Source organism: Typopeltis vanoorti, chromosome 15, assembly GCF_054136105.1.
Source record: "Typopeltis vanoorti isolate ZY-2024b chromosome 15, IOZ_Tvanoo_1.0, whole genome shotgun sequence".
NCBI lineage: Eukaryota > Metazoa > Arthropoda > Arachnida > Uropygi > Thelyphonidae > Typopeltis > Typopeltis vanoorti.
The window spans coordinates 22,249,692-22,267,498 of NC_143563.1; the positions used below are offsets into that span (position 1 = coordinate 22,249,692).

Genomic DNA, 17,807 nt, shown 5'->3' on the forward strand with positions numbered 1-17,807 from the left:
ATCTCCAGAACGTTTCACTTGTTTTTGAGCGTGTATTAAGGAAAGTTGATTTTGCTCAGTGTCAGTGTTACAGTGATAAGATTTTTTTTTTTTTGAGTTTTATGTAAATTAGTAGTTAGTACAGTGTATTAACCTCCATTAATTACTAAATAATACCATACTAATAATAATATTTTATTGTTAAGGTTTAAAACAATTTTAATATTCAAATAGATTAAAAAAAATCAGCTAACGCCTTTTTATTCCCGTATACGGGGAGTAGGCGAGGACATTTAGCCCTATCTAACTTTTGGAGACTTAGTGGGCAGTTCAATCTCCACTGGTACCAATCAGAGATAGATGGCCCAAGGCTATCACTAATTAAGCGGTACTCAGAGAAGAGAGACGGCTCAAATGTGCCGCCATCTCGTGGTCCCTAACCCTAACACAATATATTTAATGTCTGAAATAATGTGGGTTCTACGGTCGATTTTCTTGAGTTTACAGGACGAAAAACCCGAGTTTCCGGGAGGAAAAACCTGCTTGACCGTGCCAGAGATCGACTAACTCGGGAACCGGTCGAAAAAAGGCTTAGAAAAATTTCCTCTAGTCACCGACTAGACTCGAAACCAAGTCTTCCTTCGTGCGGCCAAGCGCCGTGGTTGGCAAACGCCACATCCACTGAGCTACACAGGCTCTCAAATAGATTACAATGTCCGATAAAAGAAAAAAAACTATCAGGTGCAGAATATCGCAAACGGAAACTGGAAAAAGAACGTGATATTCAAAAACATAGCAGGACTTTACTTAACTATCTAAAAACTGGATCAGCTGATGTAGGGCAGGAGGAAATAAGTAAATGTACCGAAACCAATGATTCTGAGCTCATGGCAAGTACTTCTAACTTGGATCCCAGTAAACATTGCAAGAAATTGCAATGTTTACTGGGACATTGCAAGGAATCAAGAAAACGAGACTGATATGACAATTTCCGAATCTAGAGATTTAAGTGATGAACTTGATAGGTACACTGATTCAGCTAGATGGAATCCTTCTTTAAGCTATGCCGAAAGACTGGAAATCGTAAAAATGGACCAGCCAGAGAAACTAAACAGTGATTTCATTTTTCCGCGCAGCTCTAATGGTAGGAAATTTTCATTACATTTTTACATCAGGGAACTAATCAATGGAGAATATATTAATCGATCATGGTTAGTGTATTCAAATGAAAAAGATTCTGTATTTAGTTTCTGCTGTAAGTTATTTTCCTGTAATATAATGTCATTCGCTACTGATCGGTATAATGATTGGGATCATTTGTATGTGTACCTTAATGAACACGAGAAATCCAAAAGCCATTTGGAGTCCCATAAAAACTGGATTGAATTATCGACCAGGCTTAAATTAGAACAGCCAATTGATTCAATGCAGCAAAAGTTATTAAATTCAGAAATTCGGCACTGGAGGAGCATAATAGAACGCCTAATTGCTGTTGTTCAGTTCTTGGGTCAACAATGCTTACCATTTCGTGGAACATCTGATAATTTATATGACCCTAATAATGGAAATTTTTTACAGCTTGTGGTTCGGCCCAACATTATCATGGGAAAAATATTCAAAATGAATTGATTGCTCTCCTCTCTGGAACCATAAAAAAACAAATAATTTCTATGGTTGAGAAAGCTAAATATTACAGCATAGTTGCAGACTGTACTCCCGATGTAAACTACATTGAACAATTAACATTAATTTTAAGATTTGTTAATACGGATCCAACTGACATCAACATTCATGAACATTTTCTTGGTTTCATTCCTGTAGAAGCCACTAGGCTCAACGTTAACCGAATGTGTCATAAGAAAATTATTAGACATGAATATTCCAATCGCAAACATGTGTGGCCAGAGTTATGACAATGGATCGAACATGAAAGGAAAGCATTTCAACAACGCATTAGGGACTTGAACCTAAGAGCTTTTTATATCCCTTGCTGTTCTCATTCTCTCAACTTGGTGGTCAATGATGCCACAATGTCATCAAGAGAAGGGATTTCATTTTTTGAAGCGGCTCAGTAATTGTATGTGTTTTTCTCAGCGTCAACGCTGCGTTGGGGAATCCTTAAGACACATATTACAACCCTAACGCCCAAGCCTTTAAGTACAACTCGCTGGGAATCTGGAATTGACGCTATTTGTCCTTTAAGATACTATATTGAGGAGGTTTATTATGCACTGATAGAAATTGCTGATAATAATTCAGTAGACAAAATGGAGAGACACGAAGCTGAAACCCTTGCTCTAAAACTTAGAGACTTTAAATTTTTATGTTGTCTGTTTATATGGCACTATGTTTTAAATGAAATTAATGTTACAAGTAAACTGTTGCAAAGCATAAAGATGGAATTGTCTAGCGCCATAACAACATTGGGTAATGTTCTCAAAAGTCTTAGGAATCTCAGAAATGATAAATCATTTCAAAATTTTCTTGTCGATGCTACAACATTAGCTGGATGCTGATTTGAAACCAACATTCGAAAGTACCAGATTGCCTCAGCAGAAAAACAGCATGATTATGAAGCAAGAGATGAACCTATTTTAGATCCCAAATTCAAACTTGAGTTTTTCTTTTTTATTATTGATGTTGCAACTAATTCTATTGAAGAAAGGTTCGAGCAATTGGAATATCACAGTTCACATTTTTCATTTTTATATAACATCTCTAAATTAAAATCTGCGACGACAAATGAGCTCTTAGACAATTGTAAACACCTAGAAGCCGTTTCAACACATGAAGAAAATAAAGACATTGAACTGAAAGTAGTGTCCAAATTCCTTTGCCTTCAATTGCCCGCAAAAATATGCCACCAATTGAAGTTTTTCGTTTTATTGTTGAAAATAACTTTGCACCGAATGTCGCTGTCGCCTTAAGAATATTACTGACATTGCCTGTGACGGTTGCAAGTGGTGAGCGTAATTTCTCAAAACTGAATCTTATTAAAACTTACTTATGCTCAACAATGGTCGAAACTAGATTGGAAGGTCTTGCCATGATTTCAATTGAACGTGAAATCGTCAGAAATTAGACTATGAACCTAATTTATGATTTTGCAAATATGAAAGCAAGAAAAATGTATTTTTAATCAGTAGATACTAAAAACAATATAAATTCTAATTAAAATAATGTGAAAATAGTGCTAAAACTATAATTTGTACATTCTGTAGTTAAGTGTAACTCAACAGTTCACCATTGTACAAGTGAAGATCATTCCATATATGTAAGTAATAAATTATTACTACATTTCATTTAATTGTCAATTGATGAAGTCGATGGTTTATTTTATGAATATGCAGTATTTTAATCACTTTATCTGTGCATTATTATTAATGGTACTATATTTAAAATTAATGGTCATGAAGATAATGTTGAACATAATGGTTTTCAAAATTCCAAAAGTTAATTTGAGGTTGGTGCTGGGGCGGCAAGTAATGGATTGCATGGAGCAGAAAATTCTAGAGCCGGCCCTGATGACTATCAATTTAATGTTGCAAAATGTAAGGTTATGCACTTTGGGTTGAAAAGGTTAGATAGAGTGTCTCACATAGATAGTATTGAATTGTAGGAAATTGTGAGGCAAGGGAGTTGGGAATAATGGTGGACAAACAGTTGAAGTTCAAAGGGCATATTGCAAAAGTTGGTAAAAGAGAAAGGAATAGTTGGATGTTGAAAAACACACTAACATTTAGAGATAAGGAAATTATTATCCCTCTTTATAAGGCCATGATGATTCGGCCACATCTTGACTGCTGCACACACATTTGGTCACATGCATTACTTGGGGACGAGGAAGTAGTGTTTTTTGCATGGAGAGCGGAAAGTGAGTGGAATGGATTGTCAGAATTGGTTGTGAGATCCCTGACAGTGAATGAATTCAAGGAAAGATATGATAGGATTTGTGCGTATAATGGTTAATTAGGGTCTCCCAAAATGAGTCTCTGAACTCCATGTAGATGTTGTGAAATAATAATAATAATAATAATCCCCACGAAGGAACACGGTCTTGTCGTGGTGGTGGGATTTGCGTGCTTCAGCGATGTTGACAGCTATTCTAGCGGTAGCATACCTGCTAGTAAGGTCACCCTTGTCAGACAAGTCTCCACTGAGGAAACCTAACAATGCTTCATTCCCCCATCTTAATGATGAAAAGTAAAAAGAAATCCATGCCGGATCAGTCGACGCCCAAGTAATTAAGGACTGCATCAGATGTTGGGAATACTCGGTATCAGGCAATAAGTAGGCTACAGGACCCTTCTCTCCTTGCTGGGCAATGAGGGCAAGAAGCTAAAAAGCGACTGGAAGAAACCAAACGTAAAAAATGGATTGTAGAAGAAAAGAGAGAACTTATGAAATGATTTTAAGATCAACAGCAGGAAAACGAGGTTTTAGAAAGCATATGCATTTAATTTGGAAACAGAAATTCCCAGAATCTGCAATAACAGAACAAACACTTGTGGACCAAATAAATTTCATCTTCCGTAACAAAATATTTACTGTACTTGAGTTACGCAAGAGTTACATAATAAATCAACGACTCCAGTAACAACAAATCATTAGGAGGTAGCTATATCAGACTTTGGAATTCAACTGAGAAAGTATCAAGTTGACGAGTTACCTGCGAATGTTTGTAAAATGAAGTCGAGGATATTGGAACATATGAACTCCATATGTGACTGTATAAATACCAACATTAAAAGCTTTACATAAATCTAAGCTAAAATAGCTCATCTTAGATGCAAATGCTGTGATTAAAACCATCAAAACCAATAGTATACAAAGCACAAATCAGCTCCTATACAGCACAGCCTATTTTATTACAGTGAAGTTTGGTGGCATATGCAAGAGCAAACGCTGAGGATGAAACATTCTGCGACATAGAAAATCCGTTTGGAACGAAAAGTCAACAAACTTCGAGCTGATCTGAGCAACTTAAAGAGTTTTAAAGAAGGATGGCTGAAATATAATAACATCAAAAAAATCTGATTTCTACATATAATTTGGCCAACAAAACAATTGGTGAAGTTACCGAAGAACTAAAACAAAGAATTATAGAAATTTAAAAGATGTGATGCAAGAATAAACCAATATGTACAAAATATGAAATTTCGACAGAACCAGCTTAAATTCTTTCAGTCTTTCCAAGGTGATTCCTTGTCACCATTGCTCTTCAACATTACGTTGATACCTTTGTCCACGATTTTGAAGAAAGCAAAATTTGGATATGAAATTCCTAAATATAATATTAAAATTTCCCATCTGTTGTATATGGATGACTTGAAGATATATGGAAAATCGGCCAGCAAGTAGACTCTTTACTGAACACCATTCGTATTTTCAGCGAGGACATCAAAATGGAATTTGGTTTAGATATATGTGCAATTTTATCTATTAAACGAGGAAAAATTAATGATACTAGCAATTTTAATTTTGATCAAGAGAAATATATAAAAGCAATTTCAGGCTGACAAACACTATAAATACCTAGGAATATTACAAGCAAGTGATATTCTCCACTCGAAAGTTAAACAACAGGCAGCAACAGAATACACCAAAAGAGTTAGAAATATTCTAAAAACAAAACTAAATGGGTTAAACACAATTAGAGCAATGCAATCTTGGGCTGTACGAGAGATCCGGTACACAGCTAATATAATAGATTGAATAAAAGAAGACCTGGACAAATTGCGCCGCAAAACTAGAAAATTAATGATTATGCATCATGCGTTATATCCACGAAGTGACGTTGACCGGTTGTACCTACCAAAGAGAATAGATGGATAGGGTCTGTAGCAAGTTAGACAGCCTGTGGAAGAAGAAATTAGCTTAAATAGTTACATCGTCAACAGATCTGAGCAAATGCTTCAAGCAGTTACAAAAGAGGGTTCTAAAAGCAACAGGAAACAAATCGGATTAAAAAAAAAAGGTCCACCAAAAACATGTTTCCAACGCACATTATCAGCATAACAGATATGTGCGCCGGAAAAATAAACCCCCCTTCATGGCCAATTTCTTAGAGATACTGAGGACAATATTGACGTGAACAAGACGCGTCAATGACTTATATTAAAAAAGAAACAGAAGGATTTATTCTAGCAGCTCAAGAACAGGCATTACAAACTAAAGCAATGAAATCAAAAATTTTGAACATCAGTAATAACAGCAAATGCAGATTATGCGATCAGAAAGATGAGACTGTAGAACATCTAATCAGTGCCTTCAGCAATATAGCTCAAACTGACTTTAAATATCGCCATGATCAAGTGTCCAAAAAAATTCATTGGAATGCATGCAAAAAATATGACTTTCTTACTTCTGATAACTGGTGGCATCATAAAATAGAAACAGTATTGGGAAACGAAACAGCAAAAAATTTCTAAGACTTTAGAATAGAACCCGATCTGCATCTGGAACACAATAGACCTGACATCACAATTATCGAACATTGACAGATTTGGATTATTGATACGGCAGTACTCAGTGATAATAACATTAACAACAAAGAACTGGGAAAAACTTACTAAATATCGAGATCTGGCAATCTATATGGTCTGGCTGTTTCGTTTCCCAATACTGTTTCTATTTTATGATGCCACTAGTTATCAGAAGTAAAAAAAATCATATTTTTTGATCTTATCACTGATCTTATCAGCCAATGACGTCACTGTGTTATTAGATAAGTGACGTCATGAGTATGGAATCATTGGAATTTCCCTGGGGGATACATCGCTCTGTGACGTCACGTTGTGTCTTTTGGTTTGCATATGGAACTCTGGTTAATTGTTCGTGTATGGAATTCTGGGAAATGGTTCACGTATGGAATTCTGGGTAATGGTTTGCGTGTGCAAATTGGCAATGAAGGGGTTTATTTTTCTGGTGCACATATCGGTTATGCAATTCTAGGTAATGGTTCGCATATGGGATTCTGGGCAATTGTTCATGTATGGAATTGTGGGTGATGTTCAGAGATAAGATAAGGATAAGTGACGTCATTCTTTTGGCTCGAGTATGGAATTCTGGGTAATTCTTTGCGTAAGTAATTGTGGGTGATGATTAGAGATAAGATAAGGATCCATCTCTCTGTGACATCGTGCTGTGTCTTTTGGTTCCAGTATGGAATTCCGGGTAATTGTTCACATATGGAATTCCGGGTAATTGTTCACATATGGAATTCTGGGTGATGGTTAGAGAATGGAATCCTTGGAATTTCCCTGGATGACACAACACATCCGTCAATGACGTCACGTTGTGTCTTTGGTTAGAATGTGGAATTCTGGGTGATGATTAGAGGATGAAATCCTGGGTAATGGTTAAAGCATGGAATTCTGACAAGATTGAGATGTTGAGAAAATAAGAATTAGATTAGAGACATCACGTTGTCTTGGGTTCGAGTGTGGAATTGTGAGTAATGGTCAGAGCCTGGAATTTTTGGATGTGGTGGTTTTTTGTCAGTGATGTCATATGTGCTTTTTGTACATGTGTGGCATTATAGGTAATAATTTGAGATTGGAATTCTGGGAGGATATTTGGTGAAGTGTTGGGGTCATTGGTTCGAGTGTGGAACTATGGGAAAATATTTCTCAATAAATAGAAGTAAACACAGTATTCGAAAATAATTAACTACTGGATATTGGTGGCGTCTCCCCACCCCCAAATACACACAAACACTTTTTTCTTTCACATTTTTCTTGTCATAAATAGCAGTAGACAGTTTCTAAAATAATTAACTACTGGATATCAGTGGTGTCCCCCCCCCCGAACACACACACACATTTTTATAAGTGATGGCACATGGTGTCTTTGGTTCGAGTGTGGAATTGTGGATAATGGTCAGAGCATGGAATTCTGGGATGTGGCAGCATTTCTCAGTAATGCGGAATTCTGGGATGTGGCAGTATTTGTCAGTAACGTGATATGAGCTTTATGTGTGGCATTATGGGTAATGATTAGAGATTGGAATTCTGGGAGGATATTTGGTCAATTGTTGGGGTCTTTGGCTCAATTGTGGAACTATGGGAAAATATTTCTCAATAAGTACCAGCAGACGTTTTCTAAAATAATTAACTACTGGATATCAGTGATGTCCCCCCCACCCCCAAACATGCACACACACACACACTTTTTTTCTTTCACGTTTTTCTTGACGATAGGTAGTAGTTAGACATTTTCAAAAATAATTAATCACTGGATATCAGTGGTACCCCCCCTCAAAAACACCTAATTTACTCTCATGCATAGACCCACACTTTTCGCCATGTAGGCATTTGGAACCGAAATCCTATGGAATAGATTGGTTATTCCTTATTCCTGGAGGTATCCTCAGGGGTATATTCCTAAAAGAAATAAACCTTGGAAACAAAAATCCAGAGCACGAACTGTGGCATTATTATTATTATTTTATTATTATTATTATTTTATTATTATTATTATTATTATTATTATTATTATTATTATTATTATTATTATTATTATTATTATTATTATTATTATTATTATTGGAATGGCCATATGGCAGAGAGATTGCATTGTTTTCTGAAACGAAAATGACAAGAGCGGCAAGCTGCTATTTTTTGTCCGAATGCTGGAAATGAATTATAAGTCTCATTATTATAATTCTTATAATTTATTTTAATGAATTAAAAATTTTGATAGTTTTAAAAAAGTACTAGGGCGTTGACCTGGTGCATCCTGAATCTACTACACCACTGGGTATCCTATGTCTGTAGAGGTATGTTTTCATGGGGCAGGTTTTCCTGCTTGCAGGACCAGAAACTCCAGATAAACTGGAGAGAAAAATCCTGACATCTATGCCCAAGTCTGGCTAACTTGGCTATTTCTTAGAAATATTCTTAAGCTCCTCATGTCAGCGACGGGAATCGAACGCAGGACACTCCTTTCACAGGAATATGGTTGTGAGGTTCATAGCCACTCGACTAACCATGCAGACTTTCAAACACACAGACACTTTTTTTTTTCTTTCATGTTCACGTTTTCTAAAATAATTATTTACTGGAATCTCAGTTTTACTGCTTCTATGTCATATTTAGGATCTTAAAAAGTTCATTACTTTTCTAATTAAATGTTAACTTTATTACAAATTCCAAGCAGCATAAATATTCTTACTTAAATATGGTGAACACATCAGTGTCACCAGAATTTGTTCATTTAAGTTTACAAACACACTTATTTGACTGAAAAATTATTTACAAGTGTATTCACAATGAAATATTCAAGCATGTCATTACCTAAAAATATTTCACAAGATTTGTCGCTTTTGCTATCTTCCTGAAAAAAGAAAAACTTCAAAGGGTTTTGGGTTCGCTCATTTTTTTTTTCTTTACGGGACACACGAAACAGTGCAGCACAACACACACACACACACACGCACGCACGCACGCACGCACACACACACACGCACGCACGCACACACGCACGCACGCACACACACACACACACACACACACCAGACGATCTGCCGCCTGAAAGAACTAATTGCGGTAAATAAACTGAAAATGCACCCGATTCTTGTTTCTTATAGATTTCTGTCCATTTCCTTCGTATTGTAACATTCGCACTGTGGCTGATAGCTATATTTTCCCACAGTTATGGATGTGACCTCAAAGCAACGTTCTCTAGTGATGTCATCTGGGAAAATTTTATTCATTTGTGTATCCATGGGAATTAAGATTTTAAAAACTTCGTTACTGTTTTTCTAATTAAATGTTAACTTTATTACCAGAATACTTGAGCAAAAAAAAAAAAAAAAATTGTGTGAATTCACTGTGACTTAAAAAATAGACGTTTTTATTTAAAAAATGTATATTTAAATAGTTTTCTATTTTCTTCATTCTTATTATGCTACGTATTTTTTCCCCACAAATAAATAATTATTTATTATTATTTCAACTAAATATTAGGTCTGGTACTATAGTTTTCAACTTAGTTCCTCTGTTACAACTTCCAAAGATTATACTTTAGAACTGCCATATTTATCTTTGCATTACTAAGTTATGACTAAAGGAAATGAGACAAACAAGGGAGATTGGACTCTGTGTTAGCGTTTTCGTATTAGAAAGGCCCCGTTATCCTATTCTGTTAATTTCACACTGTTGTGCGAATAGATAGGCACTACTACTTGGTAATTTGCACACGTGAATATTTTTCCCATGCATAAATAAACAGAAATCTTTATGTTTCCAATAATCTTTTACTCTGTATTAACAGACTATTGCTAGGTTGATATTGTAAACGTAATTCTAATAATGGGTTAATTTGTCAGAATTAATATTCTGACACGAGGGCAAATACCTGAACATTTTTGCAACAGTTTAATCAGTACGATTCATCATAAAGTGGCCAACTTAACAACCTTAACTTAACAAATGAAACTGAAAGTAAGTTATCACTTTTCTTGAAAGAAATATATGACATCAATGTCGACCATAAAAAAAAATTGTCAAGAAAAATTAAATGTTTACCTTCAAATAATATTTATTCACTTTAATTGTACCGTTTACATTTTTCAGACGAATGAACATTCTTTAAAAAAAGTGTGTCATTTTTATCAGTTCACAGAACTCTGAGAAATTCTCAATTGAATTCACTTATTTGAAGGAGATGATTAGTGTTTTCAGTTAAAAAGTCTGTTTTTTTCTATCAGCAGACCAAACATTGCCCATCAGAGAGAAACGGTTTCAACTGCCACTGTCGATCATGGCAAGCAATAGATGAACCCCATCACCTTTTCAAAGTTTTGACACTCAATCCCATTTGGTGCATACTATATCTTCACATTTGTTCAAAGAAAAAGGGATCCAATGTCTCATTTCAGTTGGTGATTTTATTTAATTAACCAAGAATTCTGTTTATTAACTTTTCAGGTAACTCATTCCAGCTACAAACTGTTTTTGTCATGTATCTCTGACAATAATTGATTGGTTTTCTCTTTACCAAAACCAATAAATAATTATTTATTATTATTTCAACTGTATATTAGGACTGGTACTGTAATTACCAACTTAATCCCTCTGTTAAAACTTCCAAAGATTATACTTAGACTCCCGTATTTTTCTTTTGCATTAGTAAGTATTGACTAAACGGAAATGAGACAAACAAGGATTGGAAGTAAAGTCACTGCTATTTTCTTCTGTTAATTTCACAGTGCACTGTGACAGATGGCACTACGACTTAGTAATTTGCAATAGAAATTATTTTTCGCATTCATAATTAAACTGAAATTAAGACTTTAAACTTAACAAGTGTCTGAAAATAGGGTTACCATATTTCTTGAAAACAATATACGACATCAATGTCGACCATAAAAAAAATGTAAAGAAAAATAAAATGTTTACCTTCAAATAAATATTTATCCACTTTAATTGTACCATTCAAATTCATAAGAAAATGTAAAAAAATAAATCAATCAGCTAACGCCTTTTATTCCCTTATACACAAAACGCAGACGATACTGGCTTGATGGGTTAAGCATAAATGATTTTCATATTCCCCTTTGTCTGAGAAGGAAAGTTCTTTGAGTGGAGAATTATTGAGCTTTAAGCTCTCCCCGAAAGGGCAGTGAAATTAGTTGTGTTCAGCTGAGCATAGAATTGAATTTGGTCTTTTGTATTAATAGAATTCTGTTTCATTATAGCCTGAAGCTTGCTTGATCACCGAGTTCGGATGATTTGAGTCTTGATGAAGAACTTTATTGCTAGGTCATGGAGAAGGGATGTGATGTAGGGACTGCTGACTTCTCTGTGAATCTGGGAGTTTCTGATAAACCACGGGGCATCTACACTCAATCTCAGGCATTTGTTCTGTATTCTCTGCAGCTTCCGGATATTTGTATTCGAGGTATGGCTCCATGCAGGAGATGCGTTAGTGATGACTGGGCGTTTTACCATCCTGTGTATATGAGTAATTTGTTCTGAGTGACCAGTTTATTTTTTCTGTTGATCATGGGGTAGAGATGCGCAATTACTTTGGATGTCTTCGGGCTTATATGACTGGTGAATTGTAGTTTTTTGTCGAGCATTACGTTATGATATTTGACTGCGTTTTGCCATGGGATCTTAACTCCTGTAGATATATATTTTCCTTGATCTAAGGCTTCTTTCTAGTGAACAGTATGGCTGAACTCTTCTGTGGGTTTGCTTGGATCCTCCAGTCCATCAACCATTTCTCTAGTGTGTGAATACTGTTTAGGAGTCTTTTGATGGCTAGTTTGGGGCTGAGAGATCTTGCTAATAATAATGCAGTATCATCTGCATATAATGCAGTGATTGTTGAGTTTGGAGTTTGAGGGATATCAGCTATGTAGATAAAGAATAGCAGGGGGACCAGGAGTGAGCCCCGTGGCACACCTGCCAGGACCTTGCGTCTGTTTGACACAGTTTCATTTATTTTGACTTGCATGAATCTGTCTTTGAGGTATGAGTGAATTATTTTAACCAGATTAGTAGATTTTAACCTGCCACACCTTATCAAAAGCCTTCGCAGCATCTATAAAGACCGCAGCTGTGTTGAGCCAGTTGAAGCTTTCGTAGATGAATTCGATCAGCCTGTGGATCTCTTGAACGGTGGTGTGGTTTTTCCTGAATCCAAACTGATCATTTGGGATTATACCTAGTTTATCCGTTTCAGATTGAAGCCTTATAAGGATGACTTTTTCTGCGATCTTACCAACGCTGGACAGAAGGCTGATAGGTCTGTAGCTTTCGGGCAGCTGGGTGTTCTTTCCAATCTTTTGATTGGCGTGATGTCCGCTATCTTCCATGTTAAAGGAAAATACTTGAGTCTGAGGATGGCATTGATTATGTTCACCAGATGTACAATGGCTTTTCTGGGGAGTAGTTGATTATTTTTTTTTGTGATTCCTTCTAGAACTGGGGCCTTATTGTTGTTCATATGGGTTATGATATTTATAACTTCTGCTGGACAAGTGGGAGTGACAGGTTCTGGGTAATCCTTTTTTGTGTTATGGCCTGCTTAACTCGGGAATGAATATTCTAGATGAGATTGATGTACAAATGTTCATAAGAGGAGTTGCATTGAGTTTCCAAGCTGTCTACCAGTGCCTCTGCCTTTTCCTTGTCAGTATGGGCTATTCCATTCTTGGTCTGATTTGGAGGTAAAAGTTGCCTTTTACTGCGGAGGGTTCTCAGAAACTTCCAAATGGAGTTATCCCCTGGGATTAGTTTTGTTAGCTTGAATTCCCAGTCGTGGTTCGATGTTTTTGGGAAGCTTCACAGACTTGTCTGTTTAGTTTATTTAGATTTGTTTTATCTTTTGAGGCTCTTGTGTTATGGTACATCTTTCTGGTTTCGTTTTTCAGTCTGATTAAATCCATGATTTCCTCGGAGATCCGACCACTAGAGTGAAAGACTGTAGTTTGGGTAACTGACTTTATTGCTTTTTTGATTTGACTGGTTAGGTTGCTTACAGCAAAGTCATTCTTCTCTTTACCACATTGGCCCAGTCCCTATAGAGGGACTGGGCCAATGTGATCAGGGAGAGTTATGCAGAGCTTGTCCCAAGATATGAAAGAATGGGGAGGGGAGAATTACTCTTGTGTACCGAGTTTAAGCAGAATGGGGTTGTGGTCAGAAAAACGTTCATTTAATGTTGTAAAAAAAAAAAAACCAGCTAACGCCTTTTTATTCCCGTATATACGGGAGTAGGCGAGGCCATTTAGCCCTATCTAACTTTTGGAGACTGAGTGGGCAGTTCAATCTCCACTGGTACCCAATCAGAGACAGATGGCCCAAGGCTATCACTAATTAAGCGGTACGCAGTGAAGAGAGACGGCTCAAATGTGCCGCCATCTCGTGGTCTCTAACCCTAACACAATATATTTAATGTCTGAAATAATGTGGGTTCTACGGTCGATTTTCTTGAGTTTACAGGACGAAAAACCCGAGTTTCCGGGAGGAAAAACCTGCTTGCCCGTGCCAGAGATCGACTAACTCGGGAACCGGTCGAAAAAAGGCTTAGAAAAATTTCCTCTAGTCGCCGACTAGACTCGAAACCAAGACTTCCTTCGTGCGGCCTAACGCGGTGGTGTGCAAACGCCACATCCACTGAGCTACACAGGCTACCCTCATTTAATGTTTCCAGCTGATATTGATATCTGATATTTTTGAGGATGACTATGTTAAGTACATCTGAGGTTCCAACTGAGCTATGATGGGTGTGGGCTCTGCGGGTACGGCTACAATAATAGAATTTTGTATTGAGTAATGGTTTACAGTTCGACCTTTGTCGTTGATTGTGGAGCTATACCAGGCTATTTGTTTGACATTAAAGTCACCAGCCATGATGATGGAGTCTATGAAGCCGAGAATAGTGTCAAGTCAGATACCAGTAATGGAATGATTGGGTGGATTGTATACAGCATAGATTTTGATACTGCCAGCATTGTTGGTATGAACTTCAATGCCAGTTATCTCTAGGTTCTTGGTTTGTGGATTGGTCAGAACATTGTGACTTAGGTAGTTTTTAATGTATATGGCTGTACCACCTCCCCTGCTGGTGAGTCTGTCTGTTTTGTACATAATATAGTTCCGTAACTTGGGATTATTAGCGGGCCTGAGATGTGTTTCATTTACCAATATTATGTCAGGATTGTGTCTGTGAGTGAACTCTTGCGATTCTAGAATTTTCTTACTCAGTCCATTTGCGTTCCATGCAGTGATCATGAGAGAGTTTGGATGGAGTTTTCTTTTATTCATTATTGAGGGCTTTCAACATTGAGTGGGTACCTTGTAGAAAGATTTTTGTGGAGGATGGCGAAGGATTTGTCATGTTGAATTCTTGTAACGTGGTAGCTAGTGAGGCAGTTAATACTGATGTTAGATTTGAGCTTATTTGCTCATGGGATGGAACAGCCATAGCTCTTTCTGCCTCTGCATAAGTTTTCGGCATTGCTGCAGTTTGTTTTCTTTCCTGAGTTGTCGAGTTGGAGATTATTTGGACCAGGGTGCGACCTGCATGGCTGCCTTGAGCATCCCTGAAATGTGTTGGAAGGGTAGATTTTGCTGACCCTCGGTTCTTTGGGTGGGTAATGCATCCCTTGTAGTAGGCAGGGTGAGGTCCTCCACAGTTGGCGCATTTAGCTGGTGCGGATCTTGGTTTTTGACACATGACGGTCTGGTGGCCCTCGATGCATTTCAAACAACTGTAATTTGCCTTGCAAAGTTTTTGGGCATAGCCAAACCTTTGGCTCCTATGGCGCTGCCCAGCTGATGATTTTTTCCTTAGTGGCTCAGTAGAAATTCTGAGGCCACAGATAGCAGTCAGTTCATATTATATCTTTTTCTGTGCCTTGTCAATTTCTACGAGCACCAGTGGCATTGGCCGTTTATTTGACCTGAGCATCCTGCTCACTTTTACTGGTGTTAGGCCCCAACTCATAAGGTCAGCAGTGATTTCTTCAGAGGTGACACCTTGGTTACCCCGCGAAGTACTACTTTGAGAATCTTTTCACTGGGTAAAGCAAAAGTGTGATAAGAAAGACTTTTGTTATCCATTAGTTTTGTCAATTGTCTGTAGTCAGTGACCGAGGCTGGCTGGAGTTTGACTCCATCTTCATTTTTAGCCCAGGAATATGAGATTTTATGTTCTCTAAGGGCTGATGTGACAGTGGTCCATTTGTCCTTGTCCCTTAGTATAACAGGTGGAACCTTTTGAGTGTTCCTCGGGACATCTGGTGTTGGGAGTCTTCATCCATCTGGTCCTCTGTAGGTCTTCGTCTTTTGTTAGAATGCTCTCTCCTGTGAGTTGTTTTGAAAGTGGGATTTTGGTGACAGAGCCGTAATGAGTTCTTCTTGTGATATCTCATTCTCCTCCTCCTCCTCTCCATCCTGATCATTTGAGCGCTAAACTATCCGAAGATAGACTTAAGTTGAAGGTTAGTCGACGACTGGAGGAACTTTTTCTAAGCCTTTCTTTGATGGCTTCACGAATTACTCGATGTCTGGTACTGATAAGCTGGTTTTTTTCTTCCGTAAACTCAAGAAAATCGACCGTAGAAACCACATTATATCAAACAGTAACATTTCTTGTTATGGTTCGATACCAGGAGATGGTAGCACTTGTTTGCCCGTCTCTTCATCGGTTTGCACCTATAATTAGTGATACTCATGGGCCAGCTATTTCTGATTGGCTAGCGGTGGAGATAGAACTGCCCACTCCGTTTCCAGAAGCTAGATAGGGTTAAAAGGTCTCTCTTACTACCTAAAAGGTAATGAAAGATATTAGCGGATTTGATTTGATCTAATGAATGGGGGTGTCTGTGTAGCCTGCAGAAATGTTAGCTACTGTTGCGCTAGTCTGCCAGAAAATGTCCTTTATAACTTCGACTCCAGTCGACTTTTAGAAGAACTTTTACTTGGTATTTTTGCAGCTAGTTCTCGAGCTGGTAATTTTTGACATGAGTAATTAGTTTTCAATTTCCTGTAATTCAAGTTTTTAATTTCAAATCAAGAAAAATCGATGATAAAAAAATCACACTTTGGAAGTTTATTTCCAATTGTTTATACTATAAATTATATATTTAGTTTAATCTTTTATCCAAGTGTAAGCAAATAAAGTTTGTGCCTGAAGTATCTTCAGGATTCGGGCAACTCGTGGCAAAGGTGGACTAAATTCTCATAAATTTTCTTAGTATCCCATAATGCAAAGGGTATCTATCTCCTTGCGGACATGTATAATGCTATGCATTATGGGAAGGGTTACTACCCAGACCGGTTTCGATCTTTATTGAGGTCTTGTCAGACCCAGACCCAGAGGTGGTGTTACTAAGGTGGAAGTAATGGGGAAGTCATTTTTACCTATACAAGTTGCCAAAAGGTGTCTCACCTTATTATTAAATTACTCTAGATTTAGAGAAAGCTACTGGAAGTTTTTTTTCCCTACTTGGTTAGACTATAAATTATATATTTAGTTTTATCCATTATCCAAGTGTAAACAAACCAAGTTTGCGCCTGAAGTATTTTCAGGACTAGGGCAACTCGTGGCAAAGGTGGACTAAGGTCTGTTCACTTTCCTTAGTATCCCATAATGCAAAGCACATCTCTTTGCGGGCATGTATGATGCTATGCATTATGGGACGGACACTACCCAGACCTGTTTCGACCTTTATTGAGGTAAAAAAATCTTCAGTGGGAGCCAGATCCAGAGGTGATACAAAAGTTGAAGCAATGCAGAACTCACATTTCCATATGTCAGTTGCCAAAAAGGATACTAAGGAAAGTAATGAGAACTTTGTTCACCTTTGCCACCAGTTGCCCTAGCCCTGAAGATACTTCAGGTGCAAACTTTGTTTGCTTACACTTGGATAAAGGATTAAACTAAATATATAATTTATAATCTAACCAAGTGAAAATAACTTTCAACATCTTTCACTAATCCAGAGTAATTTAATAATAAGGTGTGACACCTTTTGGCAACTGGCATATGGAAATATGAGTTCTGCATTGCTTCAACCTTGGTATCACCTCTGGGTCAGGCTCCCGCTGAAGAGACTTAAATAAAGTTCGAAGCCGGTCTGGGTAGTGACCCTTCCTATAATGCCTAGTATTATACATGGCCCAAGGAGAAGTGCTTTTTATTATGGGAGATAATAAGACAAGTGATGAGAGCTTAGTCCACCGTTGCCACGAGTTGTCCTAGTCCTGAGGATACTTCAGGCGCCAAGTTTGTTTGCTTACACTTGGATAAAGGATTAAACTAAATATATAATTTAAAAACTTACACGATTTAACGATATGATGTTAAAT

The 17,807-nt window shown here is 37.2% G+C and overlaps 1 protein-coding gene across 1 annotated transcript; it reads left to right on the forward strand.

Moving 5' to 3' along the window:
* The first annotated feature begins 960 nt into the window (after positions 1–960).
* On the forward strand, positions 961–1,608 carry LOC150098487 (zinc finger MYM-type protein 5-like). The gene has a single exon (XM_090405239.1). It carries the CDS (start codon positions 961–963, stop codon positions 1,606–1,608), a length of 648 nt encoding a protein of 215 aa, XP_090261365.1.
* The last annotated feature ends 16,199 nt before the right edge of the window (positions 1,609–17,807 follow it).

What these genes read in the sequence shown, in the direction of transcription:
- LOC150098487 (XM_090405239.1), top strand. Translation starts at nt 961, where the DNA reads ATGACAATTTCCGAATCTAGAGATTTAAGTGATGAACTTGATAGGTAC.